At 38.9% G+C, this 26,163-nt stretch overlaps 1 protein-coding gene across 13 annotated transcripts in view; it reads right to left on the bottom strand.

The window, feature by feature from the left end:
• Nucleotides 1-26,163, bottom strand: part of PARD3 (par-3 family cell polarity regulator) — a 447,638-nt gene that overhangs the window by 364,695 nt on the left and 56,780 nt on the right. Inside the window, exon 1 of one of the 13 annotated variants that reach the window (XM_071559919.1) lies at nucleotides 20,684-21,128. The exons of the other annotated variants lie outside the window; for them this stretch is intronic. Within the exon in view, the coding sequence (XP_071416020.1) occupies nucleotides 20,684-20,839 (156 nt within the window). The 5' untranslated portion in view covers nucleotides 20,840-21,128. Of the gene's footprint in view, nucleotides 1-20,683; nucleotides 21,129-26,163 lie in introns of those variants that run through there. 13 annotated transcript variants of the gene reach the window in all.

Raw genomic sequence — 26,163 nt, 5'->3', positions numbered from 1 at the left:
AAAGTACTGTCTTCCAGGGAAAAAAATGTTGCTTTGAGAAGAACTGCATTTACTGGAGACAGTCAGAGTCACAGGAACATAAATGCTCTCTCCAAGGCTTGGCCAGGAGCCTCCCTGCCAGAGGCACAGGGATGCAACAGCCACCCCCTGCATTCTCCTCAATTCAGACCAACATACCTAACATGGCAAAACAAAGCCTGAGTGAGGGTCTGAAATGAAGAAAACCTACAGTTGCAACTCGATATTTAAACAAACACCTAACCACATCCAAATGTAAATTGCTCACTGCAAAGAAAAATTTGAAAATGTACATGTTTGAAAATGCATATATTTTAAAATGGATATCTTGCAAAACTGATGTCACTTAACAGTGTTAATACCTGCAGTGGCATCTGGTCGGTCTATGAGGCATCCCTGTCCTGCCCTGCCAGAGTCTGGACAGGAACACCAAAGGACAGCTCACTGCTGCCACAACTCAGCTGAAAGCAGCTGTTAAGCCATTCCCATCTAAATAATCGTCCACATACAAGTCTCACAAGGGATCTGCACTGGATTTTGTGCACAAATAAACTGCAAAACTTGCACACAGCAGACAAATTGTGGGAAACCCATAAGCAAACTGTATTCAGACAAAGCTAACAAGTGAGCTAGCTCATCCACTTGGCACCCTCAGCTGAACAGTGACACAAGTCTAGGATACACCTCACCAGAACATCAAAAGTCCTGAAGAGTGGCATCTGGGTACACTATCTATTGTGACAACATAAGCAAGTGCATTTGTATTAAGAAAAATAACACTTAAAGTATTTTCCAAAGCAATGTGAAACATATAAATCCATGATACATATAAAATGCTGAAAGAAATAAAAACTAGAAGGAAGATCCCTTAATCAATAAATACAGAACTGTTTACTGAAATGGGAAACAAACCAGTCCTTGTGCCTCTCTACAATCTTCAGTATTTTAAAATGCACAGAAAGAGAAGATCCAGCAGAAATATTTTGCACTACATTTCTGCTACACTGCAGATAACAAAAACATTTCAGGGCTCAACAAAACTACTGAGAGAATGAAAAAGCTTCTTCAGCTACCTGCTAATAACAAGAAAGAAAAAGCATCCAAGAGCAAAAATCCAAGGAAAAAGGCGGAATTAAGTTATTGATAAGGACAGCTTTTAATATCTGAGAAGTTAAACTCACATACAAACAGGAACTGCTGTGTTCATAACATAGTAAATCATCAGGGAGGAAACTGCCGTCAAGCACTCAAAAGTCCTTATACTTGTGACTTTTTCTGTATGTTGTAAACAATTTGCATTCCCATTTACAGCTGATATTAGATATCCACTGAAAACACCTCAGTTACAGACTTACAGAATCACAAAGTCTATCTACACATTTATGTGCATGTGGATGAACAAAAGCTGGATGGAAGTCCCAAATACAACACTTAAACACACAGGAGAACATTTCCCTCCTTCTGCAATGTGCTACTCCCCAGCTGCAGGAGGAAGTTCACCTCAAACTCTCAGGTATTTATTTAGACACTTTCGCAAATCTGCAGTTTTACTTGTTTGCACCAAGTACAGTGCTGGAATTCAAGCAATAAACTTGCACTTGAGAACAGTCCTGTACCTTGCTGTTCTGCTGACAAATAATTTAGATATAAGGCAGTATTTTTAATTGTTAAACTGGCAGATGAAGGAGATACACATGTTATAAAATTACCTTTGCAATAATACTGTTAGCACCCTAAATCATTCAGAATTAGCAGTCTTTGTCTTCCAAAAATTCTAAAAATTCTAATTATTTTTTCTTAATTTCAGATTCAAAATGGATTCATATATCTGATATGTCTCCAGTGGTTGGAAAAAGGAAAGAAGTAGAAAAAAGTGATTCAGAAATTAATAAAGGATATCCCTGGAAAATGTCCAGGAGTCCACAGATCAAGAAGGTTGAAAAGCCTGTAACAGCATCTTCCAAAAGAGAAAAGTGAACTTTGAATTTTAATCTGATTTTAATAGTTTAGACTACTGTGTATGTTGTAAAAGCTTGTAGCATTATGTGTTGCTTTTACAGAAGTTAATCACATTTGAATCCTTTAAGACAAAACACCAGCATTACAAACCAGCAGGCCAGACTCTCCCTAACCAGTGTTTAAATATTTCCCAAATGCCTAGGGGGGAAAAAATGACCTATCAGTTACAGCCATTTGTTGGCTTTTGTAATATACTTTTTGTTATCTATTGAACAAACACTAAAAAATGCATTCCAGAAAAGCACACCTATGGTTATTTTATCCCTCTTCATTTATAGTGGCTTACATGTCTCTGAATATGCCACAGATTTTGCAAAATTTTAATTGGAAGTTAAAACAAAGGGGGAAAAAGGGGGGGCTTAGTAAATTCAGATCTTTTATTTACTTAATATTGACTAATTTTCACCAATGAAAAATGAAGACCAGCTTTTCCATAATAAGCTTTTAAAAAAAAATTCATATCTCAGTAAAAGATATACAGGTAGAAATATGGCCTCATCTACCTTTCTGCTTAATAGCAAAAGACAGCTGTTACTATTTCTAGTATTTCATAAAATTATTTGAATTCTAGCAATTAAAACAAGTGATTACCTAGCCTTTCAGGTGGGGGGGTACTACAAAACCACACCACAGAAAAAAAACCCTGAGTGTAATTAAAGAGACTGAACACAAGAGGTAGCTCGTGTTCCCATGTTCTTCCATTCTACTCTGAAAGGGGAAAGCAAACAGAATGGCAAATACAGCTGCCACAGGGAAAGACGTGTTTTTAAAAGCAAGATGGAAATAAGAAAGTTTTCTGGCCCGAAGGCATTCATAGGAAGCAGTGAGTGGGTTATTCGGGGTGTACCTCTGTGGAAAGCACCTTGTTCACTCTGAGTCATTTTATAACAAAGCCCTGAGTTCACACAGAAGTTTGTTTTCACCCTGGCTGCTTTTGTTTTCCCCAGTAAAAAGGAATGCCATCTGCTTCACACATAACCCCAGCATTTTTGTGATGATCGTTACAACTTACTGTAATTCTAAGCCATTTTTGTATGATAAATCCACCTTTGTGAAAGCACAATAATAGTGATATTGAAGATGTAATTATAAATGCACAAGTTTTCATACTTGTTTTCAAATATGTTAATTAAAATCTGGCACAGTTGCAGGGAAAAAATCAGCTAAAAGGAGCATGATGTGTATATATTATCAAGTAGACTATAATTATTACCTCTTCTTGATAAATATGTTCAGAAAATTAATACTTCAACACTGTGTATCTAATTATTTTAATCATTCTTTCATACAATGGACAAATCCATCAAAATCTAAAGAGGTTCACTCACTGTTATGTTTGTAAAAGTGCACACCAGGAACTTCCAAATGCTTCCTAATGACAATAATTAAGCACCTGGCTACAATGACCTGTACCTGTCTGTAGTTCGTTGTCAAATAGTTTCTCCCATTAATGACACACATGCTGAGAACAGAAAGAGAATATTCATTATGCACATTAACTCTGGGCTGCAGAAGTCTGAAAGGCTGGAGCAAAACCTGCTGCCCTGACTGCCACCCCCCTGCAGCAGCACAGGCTCAGGCTTCAAACCAGGTGCTACACAACAGCTGTGAGAGCATCAAGCTGATGCTCACCTGCCCAGGGTAAATATGCAATGAAAAAGGGGCTTTTATAAAGAGCTTTTAGACTTGCCTAAAAACATAGAAGATCACCTTAAATTTTATACAGTTTGTATACATTACCCCAACAGACCAGAGAATAATGCCCAAGACCTTGTTAAAGTCATATTTTATCTTTTGCAAGAAAAGGAAAGAAAAAGCTTGTATGTTAGTGCCACAGGTACAGGTCCTAACTAAATCAAGATACAGTTGTAGGTGAATTATGGACAACGAACCTCTCACAAACACTAACAGGATTGGAGCTCTCTCTAGTCAAGTAAGATGCAACATTCTCCTGAGTGTGTACACAGACATAAACAAGCACACATACAAATTTCAGATTAGAATCTGTTCTTTGAGGTTGCATTGTCAGGGTAGACATGCCCCTGCAGTGGCAGGATCCCACTTTTAGCCAACATTCTTCCAAGGAATTAATGCACTCAACACAAAAGATGAAATTATGACCTACCAGTTAATCTTTACCACAAAACCAGTGCTAGAAACTGCATAAAACTCTTGCTTTGAATAAAAGCTGTTCTTATCAACAAGAGATTTCTTACGGAATAAATGGAGTGAGGGAGATTTTGCCAATTGTTACTGCAATACGCAATATTCAGTGCCATAACAGATCACATCTTACTGTCATCTCAGTACCCAGTTCCCACTGAGAAGCTTTCAGTAACAGATCTCAAAGCACTTAATGTTTTATGTTGAAAAGCAAACTATCTATACAAAAGCATTTAATGCACAGCGTGCAGCGAACTCCACGTAAGATTTCTATAGTATAAAATTTACCAAAGCATAATAAACCACAGCTATACATCTAAATACGTATTCCCCTAAAGGGGCACATACTGAAACAAAAAAGGAAAAAATATACTATTAGTGAATATTTGAGATAAAATTCCATGCCACTTAGCTTTGCACCATGTTCTTGAGGAACACATAAATGCAGCTAATAACTATACTAGTTCCTAATGTTTACTGAAAACAAAAAGACGACCTTAAGTTTCATTCCTGATTTACTATAGAGCTCATTAATTCTACATAAAAATGCCATAATTAAAATTTGAAATGGCAAAGAATATTTTAAACCAGCATCCTTTTCATAATCTGTAAATCTATTATATTCTACATTGCCTTTTTCATGTGCCCATTTCAGGTGCTCTTGAAAATATCTGAAGCAATGATTCATTCCAACAATTTTTATTTAAATAACTGTAGTAGCTCTAGTGAAATATTTAACCTAAGCAGCTCAACACATTTATGTTTCAGCATAGCTGTAGTCACTCAGTGGAAAATATCATTATCCCGGTTTAATTGAGTGTACAGTACCTGTGACAGCCCTGACACTAATGTGGGAACTGCCGCACTGCTCACATGCAGAAGCAGGTAATTCACCTAATGCTCTTACCCACCTAACATCCTTAATTGCTGGTGTTTATTTGACAAGACAAACCAGAGGAATCTTATCCTGGAACAAGTAGAGGTTGAAGCACCAAAAGAGATTGAATATCAGCTAGGGCAGCTAGATACCATTTCATTTTGGCCTGAACTCAAGCAAAACATAACACAGGCAACCTGACTGGAAAGCCAACAGAAAGGTCCAGAGCGACAAGAGCCTTCAGCCAGGACCTGCATCACCCCCACCCCTTACTGGTGTTAATGAAAACTGCTTTATTCCAGTTCCAGCTTTGCAGGGGTTCCTTGGGCTCCTTTGCCAACAGGTGCGAAGGCGAGCAAGAGGATGGCTGAGGCTGAGCTCGCTGCCAGCAAGGAGTGTGAGAAGGAATCAGACACAGATAACAAGCATGCTCCTACAACTTAATAATATCTGAGAAACAACTCTGCAGCACTGGGTAAGATGTCTAGAGTAGGTCAAAAGCAAGAGATTTAGGCATCCAAGACACTTCTTTAGGTTGGAGCTTTGGCAGCATCTGGGCACAAGGATTTTGCCAAAGCTAATCTTAGCTCCACTCACTAATCTGTTTATGCTCCCCCGGTGGTCGGTAACCAAATAGTTCCACCAAACCACACCTTAGGGCAGCAAGCTATGGCTGCTCCTTCAGCAGGATTCAGACTCAAAACTTGTCACCAAAGAATAAGGAGAGGAGCCTCACACCAGTGGTAGTCAGTCTTCAGGAGGGACATCACAGACTGATGTGTTAATGTCGTATTTGCAAGTACCTGAACAAGGCAAAACAGACTATTTGAGAAGGTTTTAAAAGAATTTGTTTAATTGTGAACATTAAGAATTGTTTTGACTACTACAGATTAGGCATATTACAAATCACAGAATCACAGAATGTTAAGGAGTTGGAACAAACCTTAAATATCATTTAGTCCCAGATCCTCCCGCCATATATGGGGGCACCTCCCACAAGACCAGGTTGCTCAAACCTTATCCAACCTGGCTTTGAAAGCTGCTGGAGTTGGGGCAAATATACTGGGTTCAAAATGGATAGCAAGGACAGGAAAGTACTTCTCACCGAGTCACTCATGCAATTACTCCAATATAATTTCATATACTATTTTAGATCTTTCCAAGTTTTAATAAAAGAAAACTGAATTACTGTAGTCCTCTTTTATTATTCACTTAGACCTCCCTATAAATATCCTAGATAAAGGAGTACTCCACCTATCACACTGTATACTGAATACAAACAAGTGCTCATGTTTACAGTCAGTGAATACATTTCCATGCTGCTACATCACTAGATGGCAGGATCATCTCTCCATCTTATCAATAACAATTACAATGCACTGCAAGTAGAAAAAAAAATTGCTTTCAGAAAATTCACACCACTGTAGAACATCAATATAAATTTAAAAACACTGAATAATAGTCGCTTAATAAAAGTCTGATGAATGTCATCTATACTCTAACTCCACAGAGAAGTAACATCTTTACTCTAGCATGTAAAATACCTAGCAATAGCCAGTTCAGCAGTACAATCTTAGAAAAGTAGAAAGTAGAATTTATATTTTTTAAAGATAAACATATAATTTACACATTCATTTATTGATACAGAAAGCTAAATGTTTCTCATGTACTACTAACAAATAAAATATCTTTTTTCTACAAAAAACTTACACAAAGAAGTAAGCATTACAAAACTTCAAAGTGTGATGGAAAAATGAAAATAAAGTTACACCATCCTATGCTACTGAGCACAGAGATGGTTTTGTTAAGTTATAAACTGTAAGCATAGGATCTCAGTCTTTAGTTCTAACAGCTATCTCAAAGCTCATTACTCAGGACCTAAATTGAAAAGGGGAGAAAAAAACCCTACAAATCCTCAACATTTAACTGAAGTCCGTTTTATCTGTCATTGTAATGCTCATCACACAGTCCTCTAACAACCACACATGAAAGACTGTGGCAGACCCAGTCTCCACCACTCCAAACAGCTTAGATCAACCCTCAGTTTTGCCATCTGCTTCCCCCTACAGCTCATTTATAGTTCTAAGAACACAATCTCTGAAAAAAACTGCTAGTGACCTTCTAGTGTTGACTATAAAACCTTGGTATTTATCCTTACCCTCTATTTCCCACCTTTATTTCTTTTTCCTTAGCTATAGACAAACTTCTCCCTTATTCCATGGCTGTTAAATCTTCTTTAGAGCTTCTGGAGAGAGACCTGGTCAAACACCATTCAGAAATCCAAGTGAGAAATAGCAAATGGCTCATCCTAATTCCACCAGAGTAGCCCAAAGAGATTTGTGAAATATGGCTTATGTTAACAAACAGAAATTGGACAACATGTCAAGCCTCCCCACAAGATCAGATTCATAAAAACATCTAAACTTAAGAAAAGCAATCAGTTGCAAAGTCTTCCTTCATGTTTGTTCCTTTATCAACTCAGCCCCTGCTCCTGCTTACAAGCAGCTGTATTGTAAAACAAAATCCGAGCTGGCTGTGCCACATTCCTTCTCCTCATTACCAGGGTGTATCATACCAACAATTTCTCCAAAACAGACTTGCCCAGAGTCACACAGGATGTTTGTGACAGAGTCAAAACACAGCCTGCCCCAGCCGGAGTGGAACATCAGTTTTCCCTACAGGTCCTTCAGTTGTTCCGCTGACTTACAGGAAAGAAACCTGTCTACGCTCTCTCCTTCCACAGTTAGATCACTGAGATTTTCTTATATTATGCTTATATTCTGAACTGGAATTCTCTTTTTTAATATCTAGGGGTGTCTTACTTTCTTTAATCCCCTATCATCTTAAAAGATTTTATTTAAAAAAAAGGTCCTGTCTTAATTCTGTCTACACTAATTTACTGCTTCCAAACTTTTCCTATTAAATTAATTCACTGTGTTACAGATGTTGCTATTGATTTATCTACTTAACTAAACATATAATGAAGCAGGAGGTAAAACCAATAAAAAAAAACCTTATTGCTTTTTTTTTCCTCTTCTTATTAATTTTGTCATGGCTCCAAGAATAATTCCCACAACAGCAACAAAAAGCCATATGCTTTTTCACTTCAGTGTCTCTGTAAAACCAGCTTCTAGCAGTAGAATTAAGAAAATAAGTAGTGATGGAAAGGTAAACCCGAAAACAAATTGAAAGCACTTAAATTAAAATTACTTAAAAATTAATATAACCAGCATTTTTTTGAAGGGACAATATTGTCTTCAGATTATCATTCCTGTGGTACAATTTTAGGATTATAGCAAAGAAACTTGAATCAAAATCAGCAAGTCTAAAGGTATTTTTTTGTTTGATCAAAGCATGAGATACAGCTGCAACATTTTATGAGTCCAACCTAAACGCTGATCTAAACAGTATGAGCTGAGACAAGCTAGGTCCAAATATGCAACAAGTTTTCAATTTCAGGGTATGAGAATCATGAACAATCATGCAGCAAAAGATTAATGTGTTAATCTCTGCAAGTTACCAAAACATAAATTTACTGAGTACATCAATACATACCTATCAACTTCGGGAGTGATTTAAAAGTAGCCCATCTAGGCTCCACATCACCAGGCTGTTGAATTTGGAAATGATTAAGAACAGGCAAGAGCAGTTTCAAATATTTATTTAACCTGGATTCAGTATCCATACGGTATCTAGGAGGTCCTATGGAAATCTGAAGGAAACACTGACCTCTCCATAAGATAAATGCAATATCTTCAGAGGGGCTAGTTAAGCACTTTCTCTCCCAATAAAAGCAGAGTGAGCGCACACATAACAGCCTATTTTTTCTGTTTTGGCAGTCGAAAACACAGTTGTTTTTTGGAAACCGTAAAAAGGAACAGGGTGGGAAAGGTGATGAATGGGTACAACAAGGTGGTTATCTTGATCTGTGAACCAGCGAGCATCATACACCAGTTCTGTAACATCTTTACAGAACAATCCTTTAAATTACCAGCAAATACCCTCAACCCTTTCATATCTGATGGCCACCCAAGAGACTGAGCATGTAAATGGAGAGGAAAGAGCCAAGAGGCAGAGGGCTAGACAGAAATGGCCTAAAGATCTACCCTGCTTTGGTTGTACCTTGCTGCCTACAGACACAAACCTTTAACTTGCAAGCTAGTTAAACAAGGATGGCTCCATAGCCACAGAATTAAACAGTTTACTATAGAGTTTATTTGCTTACTAAAGCACCACTTTATCATCTGTAGGACTAAAGTCTTGTGTTTTTACTGATCAGCAGTTGTCAGCTGTTATTCTTTTAAGATGTATGACAGGGGAAAAAAGTTTAATTCCCTGTTCTGTAATTCACACGTAGCTGTTCAGGTGCCTAAATACTGACTCCAAGACACTAAGCCAAAGGTAATGCTCAAGTTATTTAGTTCATTTGCATCTGATTTCCATGTCTATATTCAGCCCACCTAACTTCTGATGGAGCGTGGAAGGAGGAAGAGAAAGGAATTCATTATAATTGTTATATTTCAATTAGTGAACATATTTTTACATGCACAGAATTAGAGTTCAGTGAATTGTTTTACAGCAGCAAGCATCAACATTTGTAACAATTTGGGAAATCCTTGTCGTTCTAAGAAGACAAGAAGCTGTTCCACCATTGCTCTGCATCTGTTTCCCCAATGCAAATCTGTCCATGTCCATGAGCTCCTGGCGGTGCCAATGCCCCACTGCCTGTCTGTGAGCAAACAGCTGCAGCAGCCTGATAGGGAAGGGAAGGGCTTCTCAGTCGGCATCTGCAGTGCTGGTATCGTACCCAACCAGTGCTGGAAAGGGAAACAGCACTGCCCAGTGTCATCCATCAAAGCGGTGTGACGGTGTCAAGAAAAGAAATATGTTCTCTGCTGACAACTTGTTTTAAGAAAACATACTGCAATATTTAAAAGTTTTCAAAGCTGACTTCCATTTCTGACAGCTGACAGATTTATGACAGCTATTTTGATGAAATATGTGCAACATGATTAACAATATTCAAAATAAAGGAATCAATGTAGTCTGCCCGAACGTGCCAAAGTACTAATAGGTAACTCAGTAAAGCAAGGACTATAAAAAGAATCTAAGTCAGATTCATAGAAAGGTATCAAATTTACAATGTTTAAAAAATTGGAACAGCCGTTAATGAACACACTGACTTCAAGAGTGACAGACTGTGGGACACTGCAGTTCTCACAAGCACTAACACTTCATGTTTGATCTTGCTCTCAATAAAAGCAGAATGAAAGCAATGAAAGACAAACAAACAGTAGAGTTATTACTACCTCAATTTTCTTGAGTTTTCTTTTCAGAAAACAGGAAACCATTGTGTGGGTTTTCTTTGGTTTTGTGGGGTTTTTCTTTTGTCAGAATTCTTTTAAGAATTAGCAGATGAAGTAGAAAACTACATTATGAAAACTTTCCATAACTCATCTTAAAGATGATCAGCACAGAAACAACTAAAGCATTTTTAAGTTCAGAGTGACCTTTCTAACCATATATTTAAAGTATATCACATACCACAGATATAAGTCCAAACCCTTGTGCAAAGTTTTTACTGACCACTAGGAATAACCATAACCATCATCCTGTTCTTCACTTCTTTAACTTCTTTCCAACTTTTGGTCATAAATTCTATCTTGTGCTTCAGCAACTACTCAAGGACAGATTTTTGAAACCATCACATTCTTACAGAGTTTTGCCTCTGCTTGAACACAAAAACAAGAGGAGATGGAAGCCATTGTGCAGCAGGGAAACCTGGCACTTTTGCCATCATAAACAACTCACACAACCAGAATGCTGCAAGGAATGGCTACAAACTCTTCAGAGGGGACAGGCAATGAAGAACACATGGTGGGACAAGCTATATATGTTAGGAACAGTTTTGATTGCCTAGAGCTAAATGATGGTGACACTTAGGTTGAATGTTTCTGGGTAAAAATCAGGGGGAAGGCAAACAAGGCACATACACCAGCAGCCCTGACTAACTGAGGAGATGCCAGGTGACTGGAATTTGGCAAATCTGATGTCCATCTACAAGAAGGAATAGAAGGTAGATCTAGGAAACTACAGGCCTGTCAGCCTGACCTAGGTGCTGGGGAAGGTCGTGGAGTAGATCCTCTTGAGTACCATTATGCAGAACACACAGGACAATCAGGAGATCAGGCCCAGCTAGCTGAGGTTTATGAAAAGCAGGTCCTGTTGGACCAACCTGACCTCCTTCTATGACAAGGTGACCACTTAGTGAATGAGGGAAATGCTGTGCATGTTGTCTACCTAGACTGTAGTGAAGCCTTGGACACATTTCCCACAGCATTCTCCTGGAGAAAACGGCTGGTCATGGCTTGTATGGGTGTGCTGTTCACGGGGTAAAAAAGTGGCTGGATGGCAGGCCCAGGGAGTGTTGGTGAATGGAGTTACATCCAGCTAGTGGCTGGTCACCAGTGGTGCTCCCAGGGCTCAGTACTGGGGCCAGTCCTGTTTAATATCTTTATCAATGATCTGGAGGAGGGGATCAAGGGCACCCTCAGTCGTTTTGCAAGTAGCACCAAGGTGGGCAGGAGTGTTGATCTGCTGGAGGGCAGGAAGCTCTGCAGAGGAATCTGCGCAGGCTGTATCAATGGGCTGAGGCCAGTGGTATGAGGTTCAAGAAGGCCAAGTGCTGGGTCCTGCACTTGGGTCACAACAATCCCAGGCAGTGCTACAGTCTTGGGGAAGAGTAGCTGGAGAGCTGCCCAGTGGAAATGGAGCTGGGGGTGCTGAACACGAGCCAGCAGTGTGCCCAGGTTCCCAAGAAGGCAAATGGCATCCTGGTTTGCACCAGCAACAGTGTGGCCAGCAGGACTGGCGCAGTGATTGTCCCTCTGTACTCAGCACTGGCGAATCTTGAGTATTGTGTCCAGTTCTGGGCCCCCCACTAGAAGAAAGACACTGAGGTTCTGGAGCATGTCCAGAGAAGGGCAATGAAGCTGGTGAAGGGTGTGGAGCACAGGTCTTATGAGGAGTGGCTGAGGGAGCTGGGGGTGTTTAGCCCGGAGAAAAGGAAGCTTAAGGGTGACCTTATTGCTCTTCACAACTACCTGAAAGGTGGTTGTACCCAGGTAGGGGTTGGTCTCTTCTCCCAAGTAACAAGAGGAAATAGCCTCAAGTAGCACCAGGGAAACTTTGCATTGGATTTTAGGAAAGATTTCTTCACAGTAAGAGTTATCAAGCATGGAAACAGGCTGCCCAGAGAAGAGTTTAATTCACCATCCTTGGAGCTATTTAAAAGGTATGTGGATGTGGCACTTAGGGATATGGTTTTGTGGTGGACTTGGCAGTACTGGGTTAATAGTTGGACCTGATGATCTTAGAGGGTTTTTTCCAATGTAAATGATTCATTGATTCTGTGATTCTAAATCTGCAATATACTATTTTTGCTATTTTCTTAACTTTATTTATAATTTCTTGATAACTATTTAATCTGAAAGACAATTTTCACAAGATTGACAAGGAAAATAACAACTTGATTTTTTACTTTTAAACTTACACCACATGAGACATCTCACTATTTCTGACTATACTGAAAACCAGAGTAATAAAGGCTGTGGGAGAAAAAAGAAAATTAAAACAACATCTATTTTTCCCCGAAGAAATTACTCTAGAAGAAAAGCTGTCAGTCACGAATGTTGATACTATTTCAACAGATGACAAGAAGGTAGTTACAGCAGAAGTGTGAAATATGAGCATCACTCTCTCACTACTTTTTTATTTATTTTAAAGAACAGATGAACAGTCATTAATATTTACTGTATTTCAAATCAGTCAAATAATGCAATCTTCAGCCTCAAGTCAGATTAGGCAGCAGCTGGTTAGATGGATGTCATCTGTCAGGGGATGTTCTTCTAAAAGCCACTAATACCACAGTGAAAATTACAGTCTACAAATCAAAAGAACATAAGTGTTTAAACTGAAACACATATGAAATCAGACAGTTCCCACTGGATTTCCCCATGTTCTATTACCTCCATGATAAATTCACACTTCAAGTGACAGAAATTGCTCAGAAAGAAAACATTACTTGCTTTCTATCTGAGAACTATACTTTGAGCCAGGGGACATATTTTTAGATAATTAAAATTAATTTTCCTTTCTTTTTGTCAAGAAACATTAAAATCAACCTCCTGTAAAGCAAAATGCTCAATCGCTCTTGCACAGAACAACAGAGGACAAAACTTTGTTGCTATTACAAAAGTGACAACACAGTTGGAAATGAAATAAAATCCTTTTCCATTAGCAAATTCTGTAACATTAAAGCATAATTTTTTCCACAGATATTAAAATGGAAACAAAGACCATGCAGAACTTCAGTGACTGTTCAAAATACCTGTAAAAATATGGCTTATATAGCACAAAATCACAGTTTTACACCTCACAAGGGTCATCATTTCACAAAAACACTCTCAGAGTACTTAAAACATACTTTTAAGTACTGAATGGTACTAAAACACTAGTTTTCTTTTTCCATCTAGTTTATATATGATGTGTTCTTTCCCCTCTTAACTGGAACAGAATGGCTAAACCTAGAAATGTATTATTGCAGCTGACAACAGTCTCTTTAGAAAGGCAGCATCCTCATTTCAAGGATATAATGCTGCACAATAAGCAGCAAGCAAAATACATAGGTGTCCTAGTTGAGCAGGAGGGACCAGTTGACACTGTGTGGGGGTGATCAAAGCTGTGTATTCTACCCCCTCTATTCATTCCCCAAGGACAATGGGCCATTAGCAGCAGCTGCCCAGGGAGCCATTATCACCCTCACACTCAGCCTGAGGGGGCGGAACTGCTAATGGGCCATCAACAGTTCAATACCCCCTGGCTCCCAGAGTTAATCACCCATTGTGTGAGTCCCCGCCCAGGAGGAGGGACTGGGTGCCCCCTGAGGGCACATAAGTGGTGGGTAAGAAGACTTTGGTAACTTCTCGTCAGATCTAGAGGAGCAGCAGGACCTCTACAGGAGGAGATCACCGCTCTCGCCCAGACCACAGCCTGCACCAACAGGTTTTTCATTTCCTTTTACTCTGGACTTGGGGGAGCCACAGGGTTCTCAGCACAAGGGCAAACAAACCCCCTTGGGTTTGTGCCCCAGGACTCTGAGTTATACTGCTGGGCTTTTGTGAGTTGAAAGCAATTTCCCTTTTGTTTCAGTGTTTTTATTGTAATATTATTATTAAATTTTAGGTCTGACTTATAATCTCTCTCATGGTGAGTTCATTTCCCCTGCTGGTTCGCCTTTAAACCAGCACAATAGGAAAGACAGTAGAAGTCAGGTAGGGATTTATTTAACACGCCTCCTGCTTTCTTGTTAATCAGGGAATGCCACCAAGAATTTTAAATTAATAATCAGTGTGCAGCAGCACTGCCTGGGTGCCAGCTGGAGTGGTTTTGTAGAAAAGGATGGGCAGATCCCTCCTGGACAGCATTTGGAAGGTGAGGTAGGACTGTACCCTCATGGTGAAGGCAGGTGCCTGCAGACCAGGCTGTGACAGCATGAGTGTATCTGGCATGTCCTGCCATATATACAAGGGAGATGCCAGGAAAGCTGGGCTTGTTCAGTTTTGAGAGGAGGCTAAAAGAGACAATTATTGTTGTCATCTGTGGCCTAACAGGCAGGCAGAGAGAAAACTGAGCTGGGATCTTCTGGGAGGTGACCCAGAAGTGGGAGGAGAAGCAACAGTCACATTAATTGCAACACCAGGAATTCAGCTTAGGCTTTGGAAACACTTTTCCACCTTGGCAGCAAACACTGACACAGGTGCACAGACAGGCTGTACAATCCCCATCTCTGAAGATGCTGAGATCCAGACTGCACAGGCCCTGTTCACAGCACGGGGTTGGACCTGGTGACTCCAGAGGTCCCTCCCAACCTCAATCATTCTGTACTCTGTGACTGTTTCATTCGTCACTCTCCTTGGAGCATGCCTACATTTCAACAGCTGACCAAATGCATTCCACCAAGGCAGGGTATTTCCATTTGTGAGCAGTCTGGTCAATACACACAGAACCTCTCAGCTCACCCTGCTGCATTTCGCCAAACTCAGGTCAGGACCAGCCTTTTGTGGGCACACACAAGACCAAGGACCTGCCTTCCCTCACACCTCCTTTGCTCTCAACACTGGGTACTGCTCTGCACTGGCATATCGGATGCCAGGTCAGCTGTTTTGCTCCCTTAGCTGGCACACTTGGACCCCTGAAGCATCACTAAGGGAGACTTGTCTTCTGCTATGACATCCAGAACTCTGGCAAAGCTGGTCCTGACATACAGACTGCTCCTTGCAGCAGGGGCCTTGTCTCTACCTCTTTTTCCATGACCCCTTTCCTTGTTTTGTGGTAGGATTATCAGCACACTGACCCTACTCATCATAACCAACAATTTCCAGTGCTGAAACCAGGAAGAGGTGGGAAGCACAGCCAGGGGGAGCATGAGGCCACTCTCCTCTGCAGCACCATCACAGCCTTGGATCAGCTAAAATCTGTCACAAAGCCACACCTTCAGGAACCAAAAAGTGTGGTTAATCATGTTAATTCTTACATGAGCTATAATAACAACCACTCAGCCAGATTTAAAAATATTAGATCAATTCAGGTCAGATGAACCAGTAAATTGTCAAAATAGAAGTCTAATATTTTGCTTGTATTAAAGAAATCACCAAATAAATTTGAAAACCTCCTGGTAACATGCTGTTATTTCAACACCACAACAAAATATTTTTTTAAGATGGTATGACTGTACATAATGTCATAACAACTTCCAGGACAAGACACCAAGAGAAGGAAGCCATCACCTCTGGGAGAGGGCAACTTCTCTCTCAGTGCACTGGAAATCAGCAGAGGAGCAAATGCTGCCAAGGCACCATGATTTACACCGCCGTAGGGCGCACCCTAATCTACCACATCTCCACAAACAAGCCTCAGTAAGAAAGGGAAAGCAGGAATTCAAGGCCCATGAAGGTCAAGCTTCTCACTACCATGCCACTCTGCTCCAATTTTACTCTGTTTTACTGCAGGTGGGCTTGCTTCATGAGCTACAATCCACCTTAACCTGCTACGACCACAGTTTCAATAACAATAGCTAACCCCTACGGTTAACAGCTTGCCATGCTCCACAGGGAATGACTTTTGCTAGACGAAGTTTCTTCTAACAACCCAGCTGCCAGAGGAACCCACACACTCTTATCTCCCAGTGCTCTGTTACACACATCACATGCTTTTTCTTTCTACATACTTGTCTGGTTCCATTTTAAAAGAAACAGGATCACATTTTTCACAACAAACTCTGAGGGCTTGCACTTAAAGCTGACTTCCATCTCTCCAGAGAAGGCATTTGAGATGCTCCAGAGACTTCAAAACAAGCTCTTGTAAAGACAGAAAGAAAATCAGTAGAGCAAAAGTAATCACAGATCATGGTTTTCAAAAACTACATCTGAAAATTAATTATTTGAGAATTCTCTCATTCCTAATTTTTCTTTACTGCTTAGTTAACAGATCATTTCCTTTGCTGTTCATATGGGTTTTGCTCACCAGACCTGTCACACATCAATAGCCCTACACCTGACACATCTACTATATATGTTCTTTACACAGAGTTTAACATGGAAAACCATTGCTTCCTCTGACCAGTCCCCTCCCCTCACATCCCCAGTCTCCCAGTGCCATTCTTCCAGTCAGGGCATCTCTCTAGTAAGAAAGCACAAAGTGTAACTCACAGGCCTTTGCCTGCTCTCAGAAGCTCCTAACAAGGGATCTGGAGCACTCCTATTAACTGAGCCATATTTAAATACAGGGAGTGGAAGATTTTCTAACAATACCCTCTTTGTGTGTGTTGTTCCACATCTGCAGTAGCGGACAGTGAACCTCACATGGGTCTGGAATTGCGGAGTTTGAAATAAAAGGGGGAAAAGCATTTGTCAGCTCAATTCTATGACACTCCCTGGAAGAAAAACAGGAATATACGTGAACAAGCCACAAATCTGCAGTCTATGCTAGCACTTTTTAGTCTTGTATGAGCCTGAAACCATGCCAAGTTTCAAAATGCTGTAGCCAAAACACAAGTAGTTATCAGGAAAACAGTTTCAGATCTTAATTAATCCACTGAGACTCCAGTACATGTCACAGTAATCAGTCAACTGGCACTGACAAAGAGAAATAGGACTTGAGAGGCTCTCACAAAACAGCTAAAAATAGCACCGGATCTCTTTTTTATGTTCCCCTGCAGATAAGGATATTGCTCTCTTTTTTTTTTTAATTTATAGATTTTACTTCATGAAATTCAATTTGTTCTTCATTCAAAACCTAAAACGAGGCAACCTGTTCTCCTAAAACTATCAACCATTCATGCATTATGTAACGTAACACCTGCACACCCGGGAAGGCCAACCTAAAAATTCAGCAATGTGGTTTTTCAACTCCTATGACAGTATCAGCAGCCAGTGAAAGTAATTACCATGAGACTTTCTACCTCAGAACAGATAAGTCTAGGAAAATCCATGGAATAAAATCTGTATCAATAAATAACTTGTTGGGAAGATTTATGCATTAGACAGAATATTTGATATTGTTGGGTTTGAAAACTTTATTATTTTCAATCTCTAGTAAGTTAGCTAAGCCAGCAACAACAAAAAAACCCAAACAAACAAAACAAAAAAAAAAAAAAACACAAAAAACCCCAGCAAGAAAAGTGCAGCAATTTTCCTTAAACACAATCGCATCATTCTAATTCAGAAAATATGACAAATGCTTTTTTAAAATGCTCTCATATTCTCAGTACTACTTTACCAGTGATTTAATAATTCTAATTTGAACAGGGGGCAGGGAGTAGAAAAAAGTAAAAATGAAAATTTTACCAAAAAATGAAAAAAAAAGAAATCAAACTCTCCAAAAAAGGGGGGTCTGCAATACAAAGGTCAAGGAAGTAGAAAAGGATTTTGTAGCATATTGTGATTTAGAGAGACTTTGAGTAATATCAATCTGCCAAAACATTTAGAAAAATAATTCTGGCTTGCCTGCCTGTATAAGCAGAAGCATAGTCTTGTTTCTCTGGGAACCACCCAAGTAAAACCACATATATTGTGAGCAGCAAAGTCTACTATTGTCTGCTAAAATAGCAAAGACCAAAGCAGAGTTTTAAATGTTCTCAAATGTCAAATATCTATTAGAAAAACATTAAAAAAAAAGAAAAAAAAAGAGAAAGAAATTCAATCACCAAAGAATAGCATTTTTAAGTAACATTTCTCCTGGTGCAGTAACTGAGCTACTGCTCACTCAGTAACTGAGGCCTGGAACGAGCCTGCATAGCCCCCAGAGTTACACTGTGCTGAGAAGAGTTAGGTCTGGCTGGTTAAAAACTGATCAGATACTGCTAACATCAAACCCATCATTTTCTTCAGTATTTCCAAAGTTCAACAGTAACAAATGCATTTGTGCTTTGTGTTCTCCAGAACTTTCAATGAAGTATGTGTATTGCCATTGTGAGAAGAGGGGGAGGGTAAAGAGGAGGTAAGAATGGTTTTGTCTCACTTAATTATAATGATCTGGAAAACAAGACCAGGCTTGTAGGAAAAATTAACTTTCCTTACAGTTAACTGGAGCATTTAGAAGGGATAAAAATACATTCCTCAGACCTAACCAATATACAAAAGTTGATTAGAATGGAGCTTTGTCTAGAGTGCTTCATTGCAGCTTCATTTCACTAACATACTGTAATCAAGCCAAAGTAGGAAAAGTGTCTTAAAATTACTCCTATAATTCTGAATCTGTGAGTACTGCAATTCAGACACATATCCCTGTGAATAATAACTTTTAGTAAAACAGTTTTTCTGGAAGTAACACCATATAAGATTAAGTGGAAGCAGATGATTTTTTTCCCTTTTCAATAGAAATAGAATCTAGATGATTAAATAATTAAACCAACAAGAATATATATTCAGGACTTGTTCAAGGAACAGCTTGAAATCAGTAATTGAGAACATTTTTCACTAACCACTAGAGGTCACACAGTAACCATGGCAGCTATCCAAAAGTTGAGAGGACTCAAAACCTTCTGGTCTGGTAAAATCAAAATACAGGGGTACCTCACTGAGTTGCACCCACAAATGAAATTATTAAATTAATTTGAGTAGCCTATATTCTCAAAAGATCCAATGCAAATGAATGCTCAGAGATGTTGTTTGGTATTCTACATATTCAGAAAATTAAGATCTATGACTTTTACTGCTGAAAACCACATCCAATAATGGGGTGTAGGGGGTGGAGGGATTGCCAGAGCTTGCTGCCTGTTAGAAGGTTTTCCTGATTTCTTCAAATATTGCCTCATTTAAAACTTCTGGAATTTCATTTCAAACAAAAGCTATATCTGTAATTAATACTAAAGAATCACAGTAAGCTGGAATATACTAAGATTTTACTAGCTAATGTTCTGGTATTTAAATAGACATTTTAAGCTTCCAAGAAGAACAGAAATATGATCCCACACACAAATCAAATTGATTGTGTTTTTAATATAATAACAAAGTTTATACTGGACACAATAACTTAAATTCTCTTCAATCTGAATGGATATATACCCTCAAAATTTAGGCACAGTTGTGATTGTCAGCACCTGAGAACTATTTACTTGTGAGAAACTTGCACACACTGCTAATGAAAATTTAGTCTATTATAAAGCATTTGCAGAAACACTATTTTCAAAGTGTTAAAATGCTTCATGTTCTACACATCTAATTACAAATTCCCGGTAAAGTTCATTTAAACACTTTAAAAAAGTACCCTGTGCACCCAAATGCAGAATGAGAGATGGCAGCGATCCTGTGCTCCTTTGATATTAGATTAAATTGGGGATCAGTATACAAAGATATTTCATTAACTGATTCACTCTTTAAGCCATATACTACAGTGCACTACTACTGCACTACATCTTCTCTTTGGAGAAATTTCATTTCATTTTCCCAGCTACAAAATAAAGACCTGTGTAGGAAAGTCTTTTACTATGGCAGAGCAGCACTGCCAAGGCATTAAACTGCCCTCTAACCCTAAGAACTGGTCCCACCAGAACAGGTGTTGCTGCTGACTTGCATTACCTGTTCTGGAATAAGTAAAATATTTCACTCCCTAAAGCTCTCAGTCTGGTACATTTCAACATTAAAAAAGAAAAATAATAATAGTGAAGAGCAGTGGAACAGCTGTAATCTGAATAATACTTTCAAACATTTCAGCATCCAACATGTTTTTCAGCACAGCAGACAACACTACATAAAGCTCACAGAAAGCATATTGCGCTACAGGAGCAATTGACTGAGACAAACCAGAAACCATAAACCATGTCTAAAAAGCAGGCAAGATGTAGGCTTTTCTTGCCTTAACACTAACACTGCAAGCATAGCTGGCTGTACCTGTACTCAGGTTTGTGTGTGTGCACATCCGGACCCACACACAGATTGCAAATCAGCACAGATTGTTTTGCACTTCATATTAACACAGCAAGCTTTACAATCTTGATAAAAATGTAGGAGGCTAGGATATTTTTTTGAGAAGTATCCAAATACAAACCTGTTTTTTCTGTGCCTGCCTTTTCTGAGCACCCAATGTAGCTGACTTAAAGCTAAGAGACTTGGACTGTCTCCTAACTTTCACAGAATCTCTCCGGCGATCGTATGAAAAAGACGACGATTTCTTTGTAATTTTCCTCTTAGGTGTGTCTGCCATTTCATCCAAAGTATGGTTACCTTCCAACAAAGACTGTCCCAAGAAAATAAAAACTCGGTATCATCAAGCTTCCACCAAGCTTATATGAAAGTCTTCAATCCCACAGAAAATGGAGCAGCCTACAAGGCATGGAGCCCACCTAAGAACAATTTCAGTTCTTCCAACAGGTTGTACAAAAGAAAGAAGCCGATGGTCCTGCAATGCTGTATGTCACGGAAGGCAGGCAGAACTCCTCCTTGCTGTAGAAACTCAAGCAGGCTTCAGCAGTGATGCTAATCTGAAAACACAGTGACTATGCTGCTGAGCACGCGAAAGGTGAACGGGAGGTAGTTCCCTGCACACCAACAGGGTGTGGAAGTACACCAACAGGGTGTGGGGATGAAGCAGAAGACTTTAGGTTCAAAGCATCTTCTTAACTCCTTCCTTTCTGGGCTATTGCTAGGAAGGTAACTGAGAAGTCAGACTGGTGAAAGCTCACCAAAAAACACAGAACTATTTTCTTCTCTTTGAATCCAAGGCACTTTCTGAAGCAACCTTTAGAATGAGGCAGCTGCCCCATCAAATGCATTAGGGGTTCTCTTTTAATCTAATTTAAATTTTCTCTTTTCTCTCTTTGCCAGTTACACTGTTCACACTACCAGCTTCTGGGGTACTTTGACTAACAAGTCAACTAGAAAGTACAGTCCATGACTATGTATGAATCTTACAAGCCTTCCTGGGAAATAACTATGAAATTACAGCACTCTCTTAAGGCCTGTTGGTATTAACGGGTAAGAGGGTAACACTAATGAATTCTCATCTCAGTGACAGTGTGGGAATCTTATCAGAGAGCTGGGATTGCAACTTTTGTATCACAACTGTGTTTAGGTAGGAAGGTTTCTCTTGCCTAATGTATTAGTCAAGGAACACTGCAAGGGTGTAGAGCCCCAAGACTGCTGCTATTGATTTCCATTAAGCAAAACATATCCAGAGTGCAAAGCCCTACAAAGCTAACACTGAGATTTAATCCATGTTAAAAGACAAGGAGGAAAACTACCTTTTGACAAATTTAGGACAGTGTGCAGAGTCTTCTTCAGAAACTTATTTTATTCATAACGCTATTTCACATACAAAACAACTGTGAATAATTTATACATGCAGGATTATCCATTACTATAATTAAGCTTTAATATGGGTCACTCCTCTAGTATATGAGCCTCACCACCTCTGTTAGGAAATATCTGTGAAGTTGGAAGAGAATTTCTTTTAAGACCTGCTGATATCAAGGAGTAGGAGGGTAGTGTTAATGAATTCCCATAACCAACCTTTCCTGCAACTTCTTCCTCTGTTGTAGGATGAATAATATACCTCTAGGACAAAGTGATATTGCTAAAATTGACCAAAAGCCATCAGAATGTTATGCATTTATTAGCCAAAATAGCCTAAATTCTAGACTCATCGCACATTTTTGTGGAGATCTCCACTGTGAAGATTTAGAAAGCACTGCTTCATATTATCTGCAACTACATCTGTAATTATTACAGGATATAGAAAAACACATTATTAAGTATTTTTAGTACAAAGTCTCTCTTAATTGTGATGTGTTTATAATACTGTATCAATCATCATCCATAGCCACATATTGACCTTCAGTGTGACTATTAGACACTCTGAGACCATCATTTCAACATTTTTTGTGGTTTTCACTAAAGTTTAGATTAAACATTTTTATTCACAAACTGAGGTCCTACTTAAATTACCAGTTTCCATGCTTTATAAGCATCACCCTTTTGAAGAGTAAAACTAAGCACACAATTCAGCATTATGTCTGCTTGCAAACCACAACAGCTCAAGAAAAAATATATCCTCCAAAACTTCTACAGCATTTGATAAAAATTACAGGTATTCTGATCTATCAGAAAAAATAAGGTCAAGGATCACTATTTATAATTATGAGTTTCATCCTGCTTTTTAGCACAAAAATAAGTACGGCAATTAAGGCTGACAAAGGCATAAATGAACTTGAAAAATGCAGCTGACTTTGTATCAAATACAAGGTGCAATCCTGATCATTTCACTTCAATAATAAATCATTAAGCCTAAAACAGGTGCAAGAATTGTAACAGGAATGATCAGTGTTAGTGAAAGGCTTTCAGAATGAGAGATAGCAAATTGCAAAGAAAACTGAAAAGTATGGAGGTCCTTAAAATCATTAAAGATAATGGTCTGGTTTATTTATATTCACAGTTCCCCCAAATACTACAATCTGCAACACTCAACACATTTTGAAAACAAAAGGTAGTATTCTAAATACAAAACGTATCTTCTTTCATTTACTTTGATAATGAAAATTTCAGTTTCATTTGATGCCCCAGATTTTGCACTGAAAAAGACAAAGAACAATTCCTCAGTGTCACCTTTGATTCTACAGTCATCTATAGTTTGCTTCTTACAACCTCTTTCGAAGCCGAGATCTTGGTCCATTTAGACACTGTTGCTAGAGAAACCTTTAATCTATGCCTGCAGTCAGAGTTGGCATTTTCTCTGTGCTTTTTGTTATTTCTACAAAATCTTTTTTGGTTGCTTGGTTTGTGGCTGGAGGAAGTAGAGGTCTCACCACCAGCACACACAGCAGAAAAATCCCACCACCCGTTCCCTTCTCTACCCCTTGCTTCGTCACAGGCACCACTGCAGCAGCTCCACAGCCATGGACAGCTTCACTGCACAAAAAGAAAGATCTCAGCCCTCTCATGTTCCCATTCGTCTTGTTCTTCCTTCACACCTCAACCACTCCCAGCAGCACGGTGTTCTCCCCTTCCTTCTCAGCTTGCCAGATCCTTTGTTGAATTTGCCATGTTCGCGAAATAGCAGAAAAATACTCAGTTATTTTTACAAGGAAAAGTCTTCTACATTTTAATGAATAAATCTGCTATGAGATGGGGTCTAAAGAGTGCCACAACCCACATGACCTAAGAGGCATGAGAGGGATGAAAATGTGGGTGAGAGGCAGACACAAGGGCAAACTGTTGGAAGCCTTCTTAGACCTGATTATATCTCACAAAGCTGTACCTTGCACTGTAAGCCACTGTTTTTGGAGGCTTATTGCAAAATCAAAAATGTTCTCCCAAATGTAAGAGCTAGCTCAGAATACATTAGTTTGTGTATTCAGTTAAAGCAGTCTCTCTCCAAAAATACATCACCTTTGCCAAAACTGTATTACATCTACCATGTTACTGTTTACTCCCTGGACACTTCTGAAACCCCTCATGACCAGCACTCACCATCAACATGCAGCTTCACACACAATAATGGAATTTATCACTACAGTATCCAAATCCTCTTTCCCTTATTTCAGAACAATTGCAAATATATTGAACAATACATGCTCTATTTTCCATCTTCCAACCAGTTACATACCCATAAGACCCTTCCTATTATTCCATGCCAAGTCTGTGGTGTTTTTGACTGTACTAACCCAGTCACTGTTGCTCAAGTCTGTCTTTCTGCTGAGAACACAGGCATGAGGTATGACTTTCTTGACAACACTGTCATGATCTTCCCTGGTATATCATATTCATTCATGCACCTGCTATACCTCAGAGAACAGTTTTTACTGAAATACTCAGTTTTCAGAAGTCTGATTTACCTGCAGCAACTCAGATCTCCATGGAAACTAATTTATGAATTTATAAATGTCACTTCTCTCCTACCCAGGAATTCTTAGTGCATTGATACAACTGCTTTCACAATACAGGAAAGGAATTGGAATGTTGCAGTTTATCCCAAAAATAAACAGCAAATCATGAATGGAAATGCTGTTTTCACACAGCTAGAAAAATGATGTGATTAATCATTTGAAGAACAGTGTTGAAAGAGGCAAAAAACTGAGAACTACAGATGGGAGACAACATTTAGTTACATCTAATATATCTTAGCGATTGGAAAATGCTCATTCTAATAGTCATATATTATGCCCTGTATTTCCTCAGCTCCATTGGGTTTAGTCTCATCCATAAATATTGTGACTTTAAAATTTAGTTTATTATTAGAAATATTACAAGCATTTTAATTTCATTCTTTGACAGAAGATAATATTTCTATTTGTTACTTCCAAACATGTCTTCACTAAATAGCAGCTGGGAATAAAGGCTCTGTAAATTAGCTCAGCTGGTTAGAGCATGGTGCTGATAATGCCAAAGTTGGGGATTTAATCCCTGTATTGGCCATTCACTTAAGAGTTGGACTTGATGATCCCTGTGGGTCCCTTCCAACTCAGAATACTGTGTGCTTCTGTAAAAACTTTGATTTTCTACTTTAAATCTGTCAGCAACAGATCTGAAAATCATGGCAATCTCAGCAATAATGAGTCCATAGTGTTAATGCAAGAAAACCTGGTTGAAATGGACACATTCTGTTATTATCAATTTTTCACAACTTCAGTCAATAAAATAGTCACTCTAAATGGATAATTAAAATAAAACTTAATGCGAAACAGTAAATGAGATCAAGAGTCCACTGTTCAAAAACTGAAGGTTTTTAATTTTTTAACAGAAAATAACCATGGAATTGTCATACAAAGAGCTTCTTTACCAGTATCAATACTTTCCCAGGCTTGGTGGGTCAAGTAGTTATTTTAAGCTGTTACAAGAAAAGAATGCCTTATGCTCAAAATGTGTTTTGCCAAGTCACTTATGAGTAACAACAATTTTTTCAAGGTCATCCTGTTTTCCTGGGATACAGGGATACATAGAACAGGAAGAGTAAAGCTACACGCTCTACAGAGATAATCATGGCAATAGCTGAAAATTAATCTGATAGAAAGCCTGTGAGGAAAAAAGAAGGGCCTACCAATCATGACATTGTAAATACTAAGAATCATACTTCTCAGTAACTTTTTTGGCATTTTTAGGTTTTGCTGTCAGCTTTGCTGCAGAGGACCTAGCTGGTTTTTATTCACTCCAGGTTTTTAATCTGTCGATGGCACAAACAAGAAGTACAAAAAGTTGTTCTTCTCTGCTCATGGTTTTAGGGTTAAATTCTTAATTTGCAGAGTCAAAGAGAAATCATATGTAAATTGAATTGCAAGTTTACGTAAATGAGACAGAGACACCCAAATTTAGAACAAACAACATTTATTTGAGTATTCTGATTACATGCTGATGGAAATCTAAAGATAACACTAGTTTATCTGTGCAACTTTCATCAACTTCAAAAGCTCTTTAACATTTCAGAGAGAATGAACAGACATGGGGTTACCAGAACCTCATTATTTCTAACAGCATCCTGCTGTCATTGCTTTACCCTGAATTTACTAGAGAAATGGGGTCTTGCATAATTGTCCCTAC

Source organism: Pithys albifrons, chromosome 7 (assembly GCF_047495875.1).
Source record: "Pithys albifrons albifrons isolate INPA30051 chromosome 7, PitAlb_v1, whole genome shotgun sequence".
Lineage (NCBI taxonomy): Eukaryota > Metazoa > Chordata > Aves > Passeriformes > Thamnophilidae > Pithys > Pithys albifrons.
Note: the sequence above shows the minus strand (reverse complement) of the source record. Positions and strands in the feature narration are given on the sequence as shown.